This window comes from Physeter macrocephalus, chromosome 7 (genome assembly GCF_002837175.3).
Source record: "Physeter macrocephalus isolate SW-GA chromosome 7, ASM283717v5, whole genome shotgun sequence".
Classification (NCBI taxonomy): Eukaryota; Metazoa; Chordata; class Mammalia; order Artiodactyla; family Physeteridae; genus Physeter; species Physeter macrocephalus.
Window position 1 is genome coordinate 123,065,210 of NC_041220.1, and position 14,093 is coordinate 123,079,302.

Sequence of the window (14,093 nt, forward strand, 5' to 3'; positions counted from 1 at the left end):
CCACTGCGCCACCAGGGAAGCCCTCATTGTAGTTTTGATTTGCATTTCTCTAATAATTAGCGATGCTGAGCAGCTTTTCATGTGCTTCTTGGTCATCTGTATGTCTTCTTTGGAGAAATGTCTATTTAGGTCTTCTGCCCAGTTTTGGATTGGAATGACCCCTACTTTAGATGGAGCTAAATTCTAGTGGGGAGAAGCAGATAAACAAAATAATTAAATAAACATTTATTATGTTAGATAGGCATAAGCCTAAGGGGAGAAATAAAGCAGGGAAGGGGGATAGGGAATCTTGGGGGTGGGGGGAAGAGAGAGAGAGATTGAGAATAACCAAATAGTGATCATAAGATATCTGAGTAAGGCCTGAAGGAAATGAAGTAGGATCACCCTAATATCTGGAGTACTGTGTTCCAGGCAGAGGATCAGCGAGTATAAAGGTCCTGAGGCATGAGGGTACCGGATCTGTTCAAAGGATAGCAAAGAGGCCAGCATAGCTGGAGCAAAGTGGGAGGGAGAGAACAGGAGGAGATGAAATCAGAGGTATAAGGAGGGGTGAAACCAGCAGATTTTGTAGGGCCTTGTGGGTCAATGAAAGAACTTTGTTTCCTGTTGTGAAATGAGAAGCGATGACAGAGTTTTAAACAGAGGACTAAGTGACATAATCTGACTTAGGTTTGAACAGGATTCTCAATATGGCTGCCGTATTGAGGCTAGACTAAAGGAGCAAGGGTGAAATGGGGAAACTAATTAGGAGACTATAGCAATAATCCAGGCAAAAGAGTATGGTGGGTTAGCCCAGGATGGTACCAATGGAGATGGTAAGAAATAGTCAGATGCTGGATGTATTTTAAAGCTGACAGTTCAGGTGTGGAGTGTAAGAGATGGGGAGGAGTCAACAATCACTCCAAATATTTTAACCTGAGCAAACGGAAAACTGGCAGATGCCTGCTGCTTTCTTCTATTCATGTGCCCTTTCATGGACCTCTGCTTTGTAGAAGTTCTAATCAGTGATTTATAAGTCAAAAGAAATGCCATTTATTCCTGTTGGCTTTTATTGGAATCTGCTTATGATAAAGTATATGTTTGTGATGACTATTTACTGATCATGTGTGTTTAGAGAGAAAGGAGTCGAAGGAGTTGCAATAACATTTGTCAGCCGGAGATTCTCTACTGTGTATGTGTAAGCAGGATTTCAGCCAAGAGAATTTTTTAGCTTATAAGGTTTATGGTATGAAACAGTTTGAACTTCAAAACGTATATCACATTAAACTTCTTTGGCTTCTAGGGCTATTTGCATTGCTTTAGAATCCACTTCTTTGTCCTAGGTAAACCTCAGATGACCTTTACTTTTTTTAAATGTCAAGTGTTTCCTGGCAGCTAAATTGGTTACTGGACAGTTTAACAAGGAAGCTCACTAAGCTGCTTCATTAACAAGCTACGTGGATAAGTCAACATCTAATTGACATAAAAGATAGTTCATGTTTAGCGGAGAAAGGCCCCCCGCCCCTCTGAGCTTTTCAGCTGACCTGAATGCAGGGTGCCCGGTGTCTCATCTTCAGAGAGAGGGAGTGCATCTCATGTGATGTATTCCCTACTCACTGGCGCCTACTTGTGCTTGTGACAAATGGCAAGATGCCAGTATCAATTAATCCAAACTTAAGATTTCAGTGACCCTTTCCAAAATTTCTAACATCTCATTCCATTTAGTTTGCTTGGATTCAGATCTTTTTTTGAAAAGATATTTTTTCAAAACAATTGCATTGCAAGTACAGTGTCATATGTATTTGATTAAGAACCCTGATATGAGACTGCCTGAGTTCAACTCCCCCCACTCCAGCACTTTTTAGCTTTCTACCCTTGTGGAAGTTACTTACCCTCTTTAAGTGTCACTGTCCTCATCTGGAAAATAGGGATCTTAAAAGTGCCTACTTCATGGGGTTGTTATGAGGAATATATGAAATAGTCCATGCAAAGCAATTAGCACCCGCCACTGGGCACACAGTAAGTGATCTACTAGTGTTGGCTATTGCTGAAGGCAGAAGCAGGAAAATGCTTCCTTTGTGTTTATCCTTTTGATGGGAATACATAACACTAGGTGATTTGTGAGTTCAGTGTGAATATCTGCAGCCTTTACTGCATGCATTTTATTGGACCAGCTCAAGACTGACATGTACTCTCATGGATTCAACACTAAAATGGCACACTGGTCTAAATACACAGAGACTGTTGTTCTACGTGCAATATTAACTATGCCACCTGCCAGATGACACGGCCCCTCAGTCAGTTTGAATGATATCTTCATGGGTTTGCTTTTGGTGATTGTGATTCTGTAAGTACATCTACTTAAGGAGATCAAGACATTATATCTGCATTAGTTTTATCTAACAAACTGGGGGGAAAAGGATGCAGAAAACTTGAGGGAATGAACACCATAGATGTTATTTCCCCTTCGTTGGAAAAGTGAAGAAGAGCGTCAGGTGGTGAAGGTGTTTTGAGAGAGCGGAAGCAGCCTGGAATATGTGAAGGAATGGCTGGAGAGGAGTATAAGTAGATGTATTTTATGTTATCAGGATCAGTGGGGTAAAGTTACGGGAGGCAAAGTTTGGTTCAATATATGGAAGACGTTCTCAACGATTAGAGCTTAAGGACTGCCTGAGATGCCCTGGAAATGAGTGAGGCCCCTTCTCTAGGGCAAGGCCTGGGTGCGGTATAAGGTTTCAACTTTTAAGACTGTTTGAAGTTATTAGATAAATTTCCTGAAATTAATTGGTAGAAAAAAACACATTTCATTCTATTTTTAACCTATATTTCATTTTAAAAAGAAAAATAAGAGAAAGAGCTATATGCTCTCCTGAAAATGATAATGTTATATAACAGAATATTACAGTGGAAGTTTCCCCCAAGGCGCTCAAATATAAGAGATGCTGCACACTGAAGTGAGATTCCAGATTAAAACACAGACTTTACAAAGAAAATAGTAGACATGAGTGTCCCCGCTGTGTTCACAGACTAGCAAACCACTTCCACAATTCTTGAACTCCTTAGGTCCAGGTTATTAAAGGGGGTCAGAGTCTGGTAAGGAGAGAGGATTTTGTGAGGAGGAATTCTGGAATGCTGCAGATCAAGGTGTGTGTTTGGAGTAGGTGGAGTTGGGGGGCCCTACCCTCTCACCTCCAGCCTTGTGAGAAAAGAGTTTCAAAGTGGCTTCTTAGGGAACTTGATCCGAGATGTCAGCATGCGGATGGATGAGAGGTCAGAGTGGGTGGGCTGCAGTCAGTCTGACTCCCTCCCAGGATATCTACAGGGTGAGAGATGGTCTGAAAAACTGTTTTGGCAAAGAACCAGGAAATCTGCTGCTGCACTCCCAAAGGCAAATGATGTGAACATTCCCCATGGACCAGAGCAGGCCAGGAGTAAGGAAGAGCCGGATGGGGTCGTCTTGGGGCCTCTCCAAGGGTGCAAACAGACCCTAGTAGCTACAACGGTAGGTAGACAGCTTTCTAGGGGGTGCAGATTGAGTTACAAGTTAACCCCCAGAATTGAGATGAATTGGCATGAACCGAGGACTACAGACGAGATATCTGATAAGAACAAGAATCTTCAAATATCCCTTGAAAGTTTTCTTCTCTGGGCCTCCCTGGCTCTGAGAGTGAAAAGCCAGAATATGATGTTACCAAATCAAGTAAAAATTTCCTTCTGCTCTTTTCTTCTCTATCCCTTCATTCTAACCCCAGGGGGCTGGAAGTCAGGGTTAGCAAGCTAGGAGAGGAAGAGGAAGAAAGCACGAAGAAGCCAACCACAGTGCCTTCCCTGAAGGAAGGTGATCCTCCTGAAATGGGCCGCAGCTGGGGAAGGAGGGGAGATTTAACTCTAAGAGGAGATTGGAGTTTGTTATTCCAGTGGCTGGAATATTCTATGTTGAAATAAAGTGGTTTGGGTAACTTAAAGTAATGATAGGACTAGTCCTAAAAGGAAGCAGAATGTCACAGGACCTGCTAAGTTCTCATCAAGCAGCAGTGAAAAAATTTCTTTCATTAAAAAAACTTAAAGGGTAGGAGGAGACAAAAAGAAATAAGCATTTTGATGACACATCATACATAATAATACACAAAAAATAACCAATTTAACATACTGGTTACAGTTAAGTGCTCTCATATCAAAACTAAATTCTTTTGATGATAATACAACCCAAGACAGAAACTCCAACCCAGAATCTAACCCATGTGTGGCTAGGATTCTACCATCAGACATCCAAACTCCAGCACAGAAGAAACACTTCTGTTATTTTCAGGTCCCTTTGGTCATTTCTGGTTCAGGACAGATCACATAGCTTCATTTAGCCAGCCAAGCAGAGAACAGTATTCGCCTCGGGACAGAGATTGACAGAAGGAAATAGCACCAAAGAACAAGATGTGAAAATTGCTTTGGGGAAATATGTTAGAATTAGGGTTTTGGGTGCAGGCAGAGACTAGAGGCCTGCAATATTTTTGGCATGAACAGAAACAAAAATGTACCTAAAGAACTATTTATTTATACCACAGTTGCATCTCTAACCTAAGACAATTTGTAATTTTATTCTATTGTTAGCATTTAAAGGAGCATGAAGTCACAGTTGGCAGTCTGAGGCGTATACAGAAGAGCAATTGTCATTTTGCTCATCGAGGTCATTGCACTCTTCCTTTACGACCTGCACTGCTGCTATATTTGGCATATGTCTATTCTACATGAGACTCTTCTTAAAAGCTGCAATGCTATTTTAAATTTCTCTTCAGAAAACTATGACTTACTCTTTAAACATTATACTTCAAAGTTTTACTCTTTCTCCCCACATTCAACTGATTAATGGTTTTTGCCTTAGCTGAAAAACAATCCCTGATGTCTTTGTTTTTAGAGTATCATTCAACAGTGTTTTGAACTTTTACATTTCTGTTAAGATTCCATTCTTCTGAAGATTTCCCAACTAAGTGGGTAGAACAAAGACCAGAAAATAAAGTTCTCTCTTTCATCCAGTGTTTTTCATGCCCTATCACTGAGGTGTATGCCTTCACATTGTACTTAATACTTCCAAATATATTGATAATTATTTATTTTTCCAGTTATTAGCCAGTGATGTTAGTTACCTGTATGTATATTCAGGAGCCTCTCCTATATTTCTGTGGAGACCTGAGTCTTTTTGTTGCCTTCCTTTAAGTCTCTATTGTTTTAAAGACCAGACTAAAGCAGGTGCTACATCTGATGGAAAACAGCTATCACTGGAATGTGAAAAGCGTCCCAGGGACTCTATAGACCAATGTTGTTCTCTTTCTTCCAGAGATAAGGGCAAAAGGGAGACACAGACACATACTGTGGGAGAGAAGAGCTAATTCCTCTTTATCATGCTGAATGTTAATACTTCTCACAGTGTACAAAACTGGCTATTGGTCCTGTCAAGATAGGTAGAGTCTCTTCTCTAAATTGACCTCTGATTGACTAACTCACAATTGCAGAGCTAAAAACTGTACTGGATTGTATGCTTCCTGAGGAGAGGGACTTTATCTGAAGCATCTTTGTATCTTTAGCTCGTGGGAAAGTGCCTAGAAACATTAGGCATTCAATAAAATTTTTGTTAAATGAATAAATGAACGAAAACAATGCACTAACAATGTGGAATAGAAACCAAGTCCTTAAATAGTGACTTACTGGATTTAGATTAAGAGAAGGAGATTAATGAAAACAAGTTTTTGCTAAAAGTCAACCATTATTACTAAAGTTTTTTTTTTTTTTTTCTTTTGGCTGCGTCCCTTGAGGGATCTTAGTTCCCCCACCAGGGATCGAACTCGGGCCCCACGCAGTGAAAGTGCTGAGTTCTAACCAATGGACTGCCAGGAAATTTCCCCATTATTGCTAAAGTTTTAATGACTGAAAAGAATCAAGATTCATTATATTGACTCCGTTATTCTTTATATGCAAACCAACATTGAACCACCTACTTTCTTTGTGTGCCTAATGGAATAACAACAACAGAAATACCTAAACATTTTAATCTGAGACATTTTATCCAAATCCAGGTGTTGCTATTCATTTTAAATTTAAGAACTTGATTAAGAAAGAAAAGCTGTTGAAACCATTTAAAGAATCTGAACACATTTTTAAGCATGGCAATACTTAAGAAACACAAGAAACACAATGTTCAAGAAACACAATGTTATGATACTTCCAAGTTGACTCATTTCTCTTAAGTGTGCCTTTGACACTTTTTGCCAGGAGTTTGTCTAAGGGTCTCATGCAAATGGGAATGTGTGAGAATATAATGTATATAACCAGACAAGGTCCCTGGAAATACAGAATGGGTAAAAAGAGAATAAAAGAGCTTTCAGTAAGTTATATTTCTGCATATTAGACAAACTGAACATTTAGCATACACAAGGGAATATTTCAGGGACACACACTCTCAAGGAAATAAGGAATGTAATACACATACAAGGAACCAAAGCACAAATGAAACACGTGGCTGAAATGTTTCCTTCAAGACATGGGCAATACACCACACTCAGGAAATAAAGATTGATGTGATTTTCACGAATGTATAAAAAGAATTTGCCTGGAAAAAAGGCAATCTACTCCATCAGACCAGTAACATTGAATACATCTAAGTAGTTTTTCTTTGTTTTTGCTATATTCAGTGGATCAATATAACATATTAGAAGTCACTTGGGAAAAGTACAAAGCCCAGTGGCTCATGGTCTGTTTCCAGAGTTATCAGTATGTTAAGTTTATTTGGTATCAGGAAAACAGGATTAGAATGAGGGTGGGCTGTGGCTATAGATATGAATATGAAGAGTGCAGACAGAAGTAAGGGTGGCTCCCAGTGATGACCGGGCACCTGCCATGGTGGTTATGCCTAAGAAAGATGGTAGCAATTGGAGCTATGGGTTCAGAAAAGGAGAGCAAGGAGGAGGTCTTAAATGAGGGCCAAGTCCCAGACCAGCGCTAATAATACACCGGGTAGAGGCAGCCTATCTTGGCTTTAGGACTAAGCATTGTGGTGATTTGATTTTTATAGTGCTTAGTAATGGTGTGGAGAATACATTGGAATAACAGTCAATCAGTATAAACCAACATGAATGAGATATATTAACATTTTCATTATTTCTAGCAGAGTGGACGCTCTCTTTCTCTTCCTGGAAGACCAGTCCCACCCACCATCTCTACAACATCTCCTTGGGTATACCAGCCTGCTTATAGCTACTCTAGCAAACCAACTGATGGGCTAGAGGAAGCAAACAAGAGACTAACTCCTGGGGAAGCAGCGGCCAAGTCTTCTTTTGGTTTACTGGATGATGCCTTCAGACCCAGAAACATTCAGGAATCCATTGTGGCAAATGTGGTCTCAGCAGCTCGGAGGAAGGTGCTTCCAGGGCCGTCTGAGGATTGGAATGAAAGACTGTCCTATGTCCCTCAAACCCAGAAGGCCAATATGGGCTCATTTGGAAGGCAAGAGTATAATGTTGCATTCCTACCCAATAATAGTATGCCCACCAACTCCCAACATGGTTCACAGGTGCCATATGCACATTATAGGCAGCCTTCCAGAAATGATTCTGAAATAATGTCCATGGAGACCAGGTCTGATCACTGTGTTTCAGTAACCAATTGCAACTATAACGCACACCCAAGGGGATGGAGACGCCAAACATGAAAGTTAGAAGAACTGATCATGTGCCACTTATAATTTTTTTAAATGTTTCTTTGCAGTGGTTTTGACTTTTCCAACAGATTTAGATTCACTTTTGATCTTGGTTTGTTCTCATAGGTCATTTATCTGAGTTTGTGTGTGTGTGTGTGTGTGTGTGTGTGTGTGTGTGTGTGTGTGTATGTATATGCACATGTGAGTGTGAATCACTTCCTTCTCTGCAGATGCATAGAGAATTTGAAGAAAAATTCATTTTCTGTGCTGATGGCACTTATATGTAATTCATAATCTTAATTCCATTTATTTCATTAATATGGAGTAGTCTAGGCAACTAAACTCTCTCAATTAAAATGAAATTAAGTATTTTCTTATATGTGCCTTCATCTAGGATGGAATTAATGAAATATGGTATGCTAATTGTCATTAGCAGTAACAGCAAGAATATAACATTGGAGAATTTTTCAATGGGGATATGCCAATAAGTAATAATTACATAAAAAGGATTTCCTTGGTGTTATTTTAAGCATTTCTCTGAAATATATTTTAAAATCTGATAAAATTTGTTTTTTGGAATTGAAATATAGATGTTCTCAGAAAGAAAGAAATATTTGAGAGTAAGACAATTATACATTTCAGACGGATTTTTGAGGTAAATGGCGTAATATGTGGGGAACAGAAAGATTTAGGTACAGGCTTTATTTTTAATCTACTTAAAGCCTGTAGCCTGAGACAGGAATAGATTCTGGGTTCAGGTGTTCTCATTTGTCAAATGAGAATATCAGATTATTTAATCTCTTATATCCTTAACAGCTCTGATATTCTGAGTTTCTCTCATTTGTAGAATGACCCTTGATGCATTATTCATTTCTATTGCTCATCATATAAATATCAGATTAAGTTTAGGAGTGGATGAGGTCACTGGTGTCACTACATGTATCATTAAAGGTCCAAGAGGAATTGTTGGGCAGCAGGTTTTGTGCTATGTGTTACGTGGAGTGAGGGTTGATGTGAAGAAAAAAAGCTATTAGTGGATTTAAGGAAGTGGTAGAGGATGTGTCTGTTATTATGCAAATGCAGGTCATGACCATTTTTTTAGTTATGGAAAGCATGCCACAGAAGCCTATGTAACAAGTGGTGCTTCTTTAGAAAGACATCATTAGGATGTTCAAAGGAAGTTAAACAGTTGCTTGGACAATTCCATGACCCATGCCTTGTTAGCATGACCATGAGACAATCAGTCAAACACCCGCTCCTCACTGCCTTACCCACAAAGTATTAAATACAAGGAAATTCAAAGTATTTTACATCATAAACAAGTATTGAGAACATTTTAAAATGAAAACATCTTGAGTGTTCAAAACTTTCTTAGGTTTCTAAATATGATTATTTTGTTTTGTTTTACTTTTTTTGACTCTTGAATTTATCACTATGATGGTCTCTTTCACAGAATAAATTTTTTTTTTTTTTTTTTTTTTTTTGCGTTATGCGGGCCTCTCACTGTTGTGGCCTCTCTCGCTGCGGAGCACAGGCTCCGGACGCGCAGGCTCAGCGGCCATGGCTCACGGGCCCAGCCGCTCCAAGGCATGTGGGATCCTCCCAGACCGGGGCACGAACGCGCGTCCCCTGCCTCGGCAGGCGGACCCTCAACCACTGCACCACCAGGGAAGCCCAAATAAAATTTTTAAAAATTGCCAGGATACAAGTAATCCCTTAAATTGGAAACAAAGAAATAAAAAGTTGAAGAAATCACAGTAAATTCTATTGGTAATGGAATCACCCAGATACTAATTTGTTCAGTTATTAAGAAAAGAAGAGTACTTTCTAAAGTTATATTGTTAAATTATCTTAAATTGATACAGCATTAATTCTCTCAAATTATAAGATATAGTTATTGATTCCTAAAGAGTTCCTATGGAATCTTAAAAAAATAATGTCTGGTATATTGATTAATCTGTCAGGAATTCTCAGGAATCCCCACATAAAAATTCTTATAGTGGTCCAGTTATTCTAGATGTCAATGTTTTAAGATATGCAGAATTTAGCAGAAAAGATTTTGTGTGACAGGATCATATCCTATTTTGTTGCTTTCTTTTATGATGCTAGAAGTTATTTCCTTTACTCCTTAGATTTTAGATACTTCAATTCCAGAAGTTGATATACATTATATTATTCACTAAAACTTTCACTAGACTCAAAATAGAGAGAAGTAGACATTTTAAACTTAAATATTATCGTAAAACGCCATCTCCCTCTTTGAATGCACTCGATCAAAATAATCATTGTATTAAGCTATTTGAATTTACTCTAGACAACAAGAAAATGACAGTACATGGCAGGAAAGTTATGCATTTTTCATTCACAAGAAAATGAATGTCTCATATTTTTATTAGAAGTCAGTGTTTCAAGAAGTCATACTTTGCAGATATAATTCTGAAAAGCAGACGTGCCATTGTCAAATCATCACAAAATATATGGGTATTTATCTCCAGTTTACTCAAAAAGGAGTAAAGTTAGATTGCTTACACTCAAGCTAGTGTTTGAGGTAAGGTTGCCATGCTGATATCTGATTCCTTTTGAGAATACCTAGATAACTACTGTTCTCACAAAAATAAAATCAGTTTGTCTTATATTCCAAATAATAGCCTTTTTAGAGAAGAGCTGTTGCTTTGTAAATATATACCACATGTGTTGTAAGACATTTTTCTACTAGTAGCAGTCACATAGGTAGAAAGAGTTCCCTTTCCATCTTGAGTTTAAATATATCATTGCATGTGTGTGAAGTGTCTGTTATTAAGATGATTTAAATACTGTGCTGTATTTTAAGTTTCGTAACTGCACAATTCTAGTCCATTTATCTCTGAATATGTCTCATGTTTTGGCCCCATCACCCACACTGGAAAGGGCTACACAGTTAGGGCTCAAGCATATACATATATATATTAATCAATTGAAACTTTGGATAAAAAATATATCAAATAGGCTCAGTTATTATAATTAGAGAGGAACTGTAGAAATGTTTGTTTTTAAGAGAAAGTAGATTTTCACATTTGATTTCTTTTTAAAGTAGAAGTATCTACACTGTCCACACCTTTTCTACTAAAATAGACTATGCTCTCCTGCTTATTAGCTTAACATTTCCACCTTTGTTTATCCCAATAGACTGTATTTGAAAGATGCATACTGAAAATCAAAATTGTATTAGTAATAAAAATTAACTTGAAAATCAACTTAAACAGCCTTTTCATTTTTCCTTATAAAAAATTGTTTTGAAATAGTCTTCACTCCAAAGATTTAACCTTATCTACTACATATTTTAAAATTTTAGTTTCTACTGTATCAGCTTCCAGACACATCAAAAGAATTTCAGGCTGGTTGGCAACATTTTAGCTGTAACATTTAAAAACTTAAAAAAAAAATTACCTCAAAATATGATCAATTTCACATGTACGTTAAGAGGTTTTGGATCCATATTTTAATGTTAGAATATTATTCTTTATTAATTTAATATTATTCTCTATTAATTCTTTCTTTCATAGTATTGAAAATCAGTCCTAAGCACAAGCATAGCCATTGGTAATATGACTTGATAATGTGTTGGTTGGATTTCTAAAACCACCCTGGACTCAGAAAATCTACCATGTTTGTCATTCCAGGGCTTCTGATCCCTCACCTTGATTAAACTGAAGGTTTCATTATAATAAAGCATATTTAAGTAAAGCTTTTAAAAAATGACTTTGGATCTTCCTACATACTATTAAAACCATCAGCTGGAATGTGAGCTCCCTGGTCAGTGATATTATGTAGCACAGCTTTTTGATACTTCTTTTTTTTAAAATTATGGATAAAATGGCTGTATTTGGCATTCTGATAAAACATATTTTTTAAAGGGCTAGCACTTGAAACATTCTTTAAAAATGAGGACCATTTTAAAGATTTAAATAACTTAAGAGATAGTAGCACTATCCTGTCTGTCAACTTAAAGAAAAACACACAACATAGAGTTGTGAGTTTAAGTTTTGTTCATGGTCTTACTGAGGACTACAGCCAGGAAGACAGTCTCTCAGGAGCTCCGAGAAACTGCTCTGAAGAGGCAGGGTAGGAGCCACTATACCTATGAACTTTTTTGCTAGGAAATACTGGTAGTCAAGCAAACATCTTAGTAAAAGATTATTGCTAATCACATAGAACAGATAGCTCAAATTAACGAGTTTTGTGCTTTTCTGCAAGAAACTGGGCTCACTGAAATTCTTCCTGAGATGTGCATCTTAACTACCCAGGAGCCTGTTTATCCAAAGCACAGAATGCCTCATCCTGTTTTTTCCATGCTGTATTCCCCTCAGGGTGCACTGTTCTGTCGGTGGGCCAACTGCAGTAGATTCCGACTTAACCCTTTGTATAACTAGATGATGAGTGACGCTCTCTTCTTTTTCTGTTCACATGTCTGAAGATGCTAATGCCACAGAAAAAGCCCCTTTTCTCTTAGGAATTCCTAGCACTCAGTAAACTATAAATCTCAAAACATGCCAAGAGTAAGTTATGTTATCTCCACGTGGAGCCAGTGGGCAGCCTGAGGCAAGGAGAGTCCAATTCCCTGGCTAGTCACCAGGAAGACAGCAACAGAGATGCTTCAGGACTAGCCAGTGTTTCCCTAGTCCACATAATACCAGAAGTATTTAGTGCAAAGTAATTGTCCTCAGTGGTTTTGGAAAATAACAGGATCTGCGACTTCTCAAATTTAATGGAGCAGTATTTTTCACAAAGGGACATTTCATTATTCACAGCATTATAAAATGTGACAGTTTATATTTCTAGAAAGAGTCTGGCAATCCCCCCTATAAAAATCAAGTAACTTTATGAAATCCACTTAAAGAGGAAATGCCACCAGTGTATCTTGCTCTGATATTTTTTTCCTCTCTAAAGTTGTAGCGAAGAGTTGCTACATTTTACCTTCTTTGTCCTTGACTTTTCTGTCACTCTTCTTTTTTTTTTTGGCGGTATGCAGGCCTCTCCCGTTGCGGAGCACAGGCTCCGGATGCGCGGGCTCAGCGGCCACGGCTCACGGGCCCAGCCGCTCCGCGGCATGTGGGATCTCCCCAGACCGGGGCACGAACCCGTGTCCCTGCATCGGCAGGCGGACTCTCAACCACTGCGCCACCAGGGAAGCCCTCTGTCACTCTTCTTAATAAACTGTCCTCCATTCCCACCTCCAGCCAAGAGTTAAAAGCTTCCCCACTTCTTCAGGATTTCGAGATTTATGCTTATTACTTGAGGGTCTGAAAAGGCTTTGTAGAGCAGGACTGCCTCACCATGATGATTTGAATAAATGTGAGGTTTGCCTTAAATTACCAAATAAATTATAATGGGGTATATGTAGGCAAAGGCACAATTTTATGTAAGCCCAAACTGACCTTGAAGAACCCTGTCTACATTACTACGAACATTCAGAGGATCCTGCTTAGCCTTTCGTCAGCATCACCTTTTCTAGAAAAAATTATCCATTTAGACAACTGAGCTATAGATGTATTCTGCAGGTATAGTGCATACGCTGGAAAGTAAAGTGCCATCCTTAAACTAGGGAAGATACACTGTTTGTACTGCCCCTACTCCCACTTGGATGGAGCAACCATTTTTTAAGCAGCATAGAAATCCATGACAGGAGTCCACAGCAGCTTTGTAGGACCCCGGGGCCAATCCCCGACCCAGTCAGGACTAGCCTCATTTCAAGAGGTTGGTAGTTTTTCCTGTTATTCTACATGTCATTCATACCATAGACTTCTGCCAGACCAGTAAGTAAATAGGACAGAGAAGAATAATATTTTTTAAATAAATAAATAAATGGGGAGGGGTTTTACCTATTTTCTCATAACTTGGTTTTATTTGGAACTTTATGCCAGTTAAATTTTGTCCTTAAATTCGAATGATATCTTCTTTGGTTTCTATCTACAGTAACTACAGCTCTGATTATCAGCAATACAAAATGACTTTAATTTATTGAAGTTGATATTTACTAGGGGGCTGAGAAGAGGAATAAGAACCCTGATTTTGTGATAAAACAGCCAAAGTTCAATGCGCAGCTAAGCCAAGCCCTAGGTCCAGCATGAATTTGATAAAGAAAATAACCAAAAAGAGGGCAGAGGTTTCATGTCCTGCAGTGTTCTGCAGTAGTGGTGTTTGAAAATCTTATAGTGTTTCCAAGAGAGATTCAACTTCCACAAGATGTTTTAATAAGCAAAGTATTTGGATTTCTCATTTTGCATAAAAAGGAAGACACTGAGAAAGAAATAAGAATTAACTGTTCAAGGACTAAAGTGCTATCAGGTAGAAAAAAATCAGAGGTATGAACAAATTCTATAGCTATTTTACTTGAGGAAGTTGCAAAATAATTTGTAACACGTTTTTATTTCACCATTACCCTGGTATAAAA

At 38.3% G+C, this 14,093-nt stretch overlaps 1 protein-coding gene and 1 long non-coding RNA gene across 4 annotated transcripts in view; one reads left to right on the forward strand and one right to left on the reverse strand.

Moving 5' to 3' along the window:
• Nucleotides 1–10,896, forward strand: part of SYNPO2 (synaptopodin 2) — a 171,848-nt gene extending 160,952 nt beyond the window's left edge. Inside the window, exon 3 of the mRNA XM_007107840.4 lies at nt 7,133–10,896. Within this exon, the coding sequence (XP_007107902.2) occupies nt 7,133–7,250 (118 nt within the window). The 3' untranslated portion in view covers nt 7,251–10,896. The remainder of the gene's footprint in view (nt 1–7,132) is intronic.
• The window catches only part of LOC102983146 (uncharacterized), a 189,095-nt gene that overhangs the window by 66,698 nt on the left and 108,304 nt on the right, over nt 1–14,093 (reverse strand). For 2 of the 3 annotated variants that reach the window (XR_008617878.1, XR_003680650.2), the window contains 2 exons: nt 3,169–3,295; nt 7–183 (listed from right to left, as the gene is read on the reverse strand). The exons of the other annotated variant lie outside the window; for it this stretch is intronic. This is a non-coding gene — a long non-coding RNA (uncharacterized lncRNA). Of the gene's footprint in view, nt 1–6; nt 184–3,168; nt 3,296–14,093 lie in introns of those variants that run through there. 3 annotated transcript variants of the gene reach the window in all.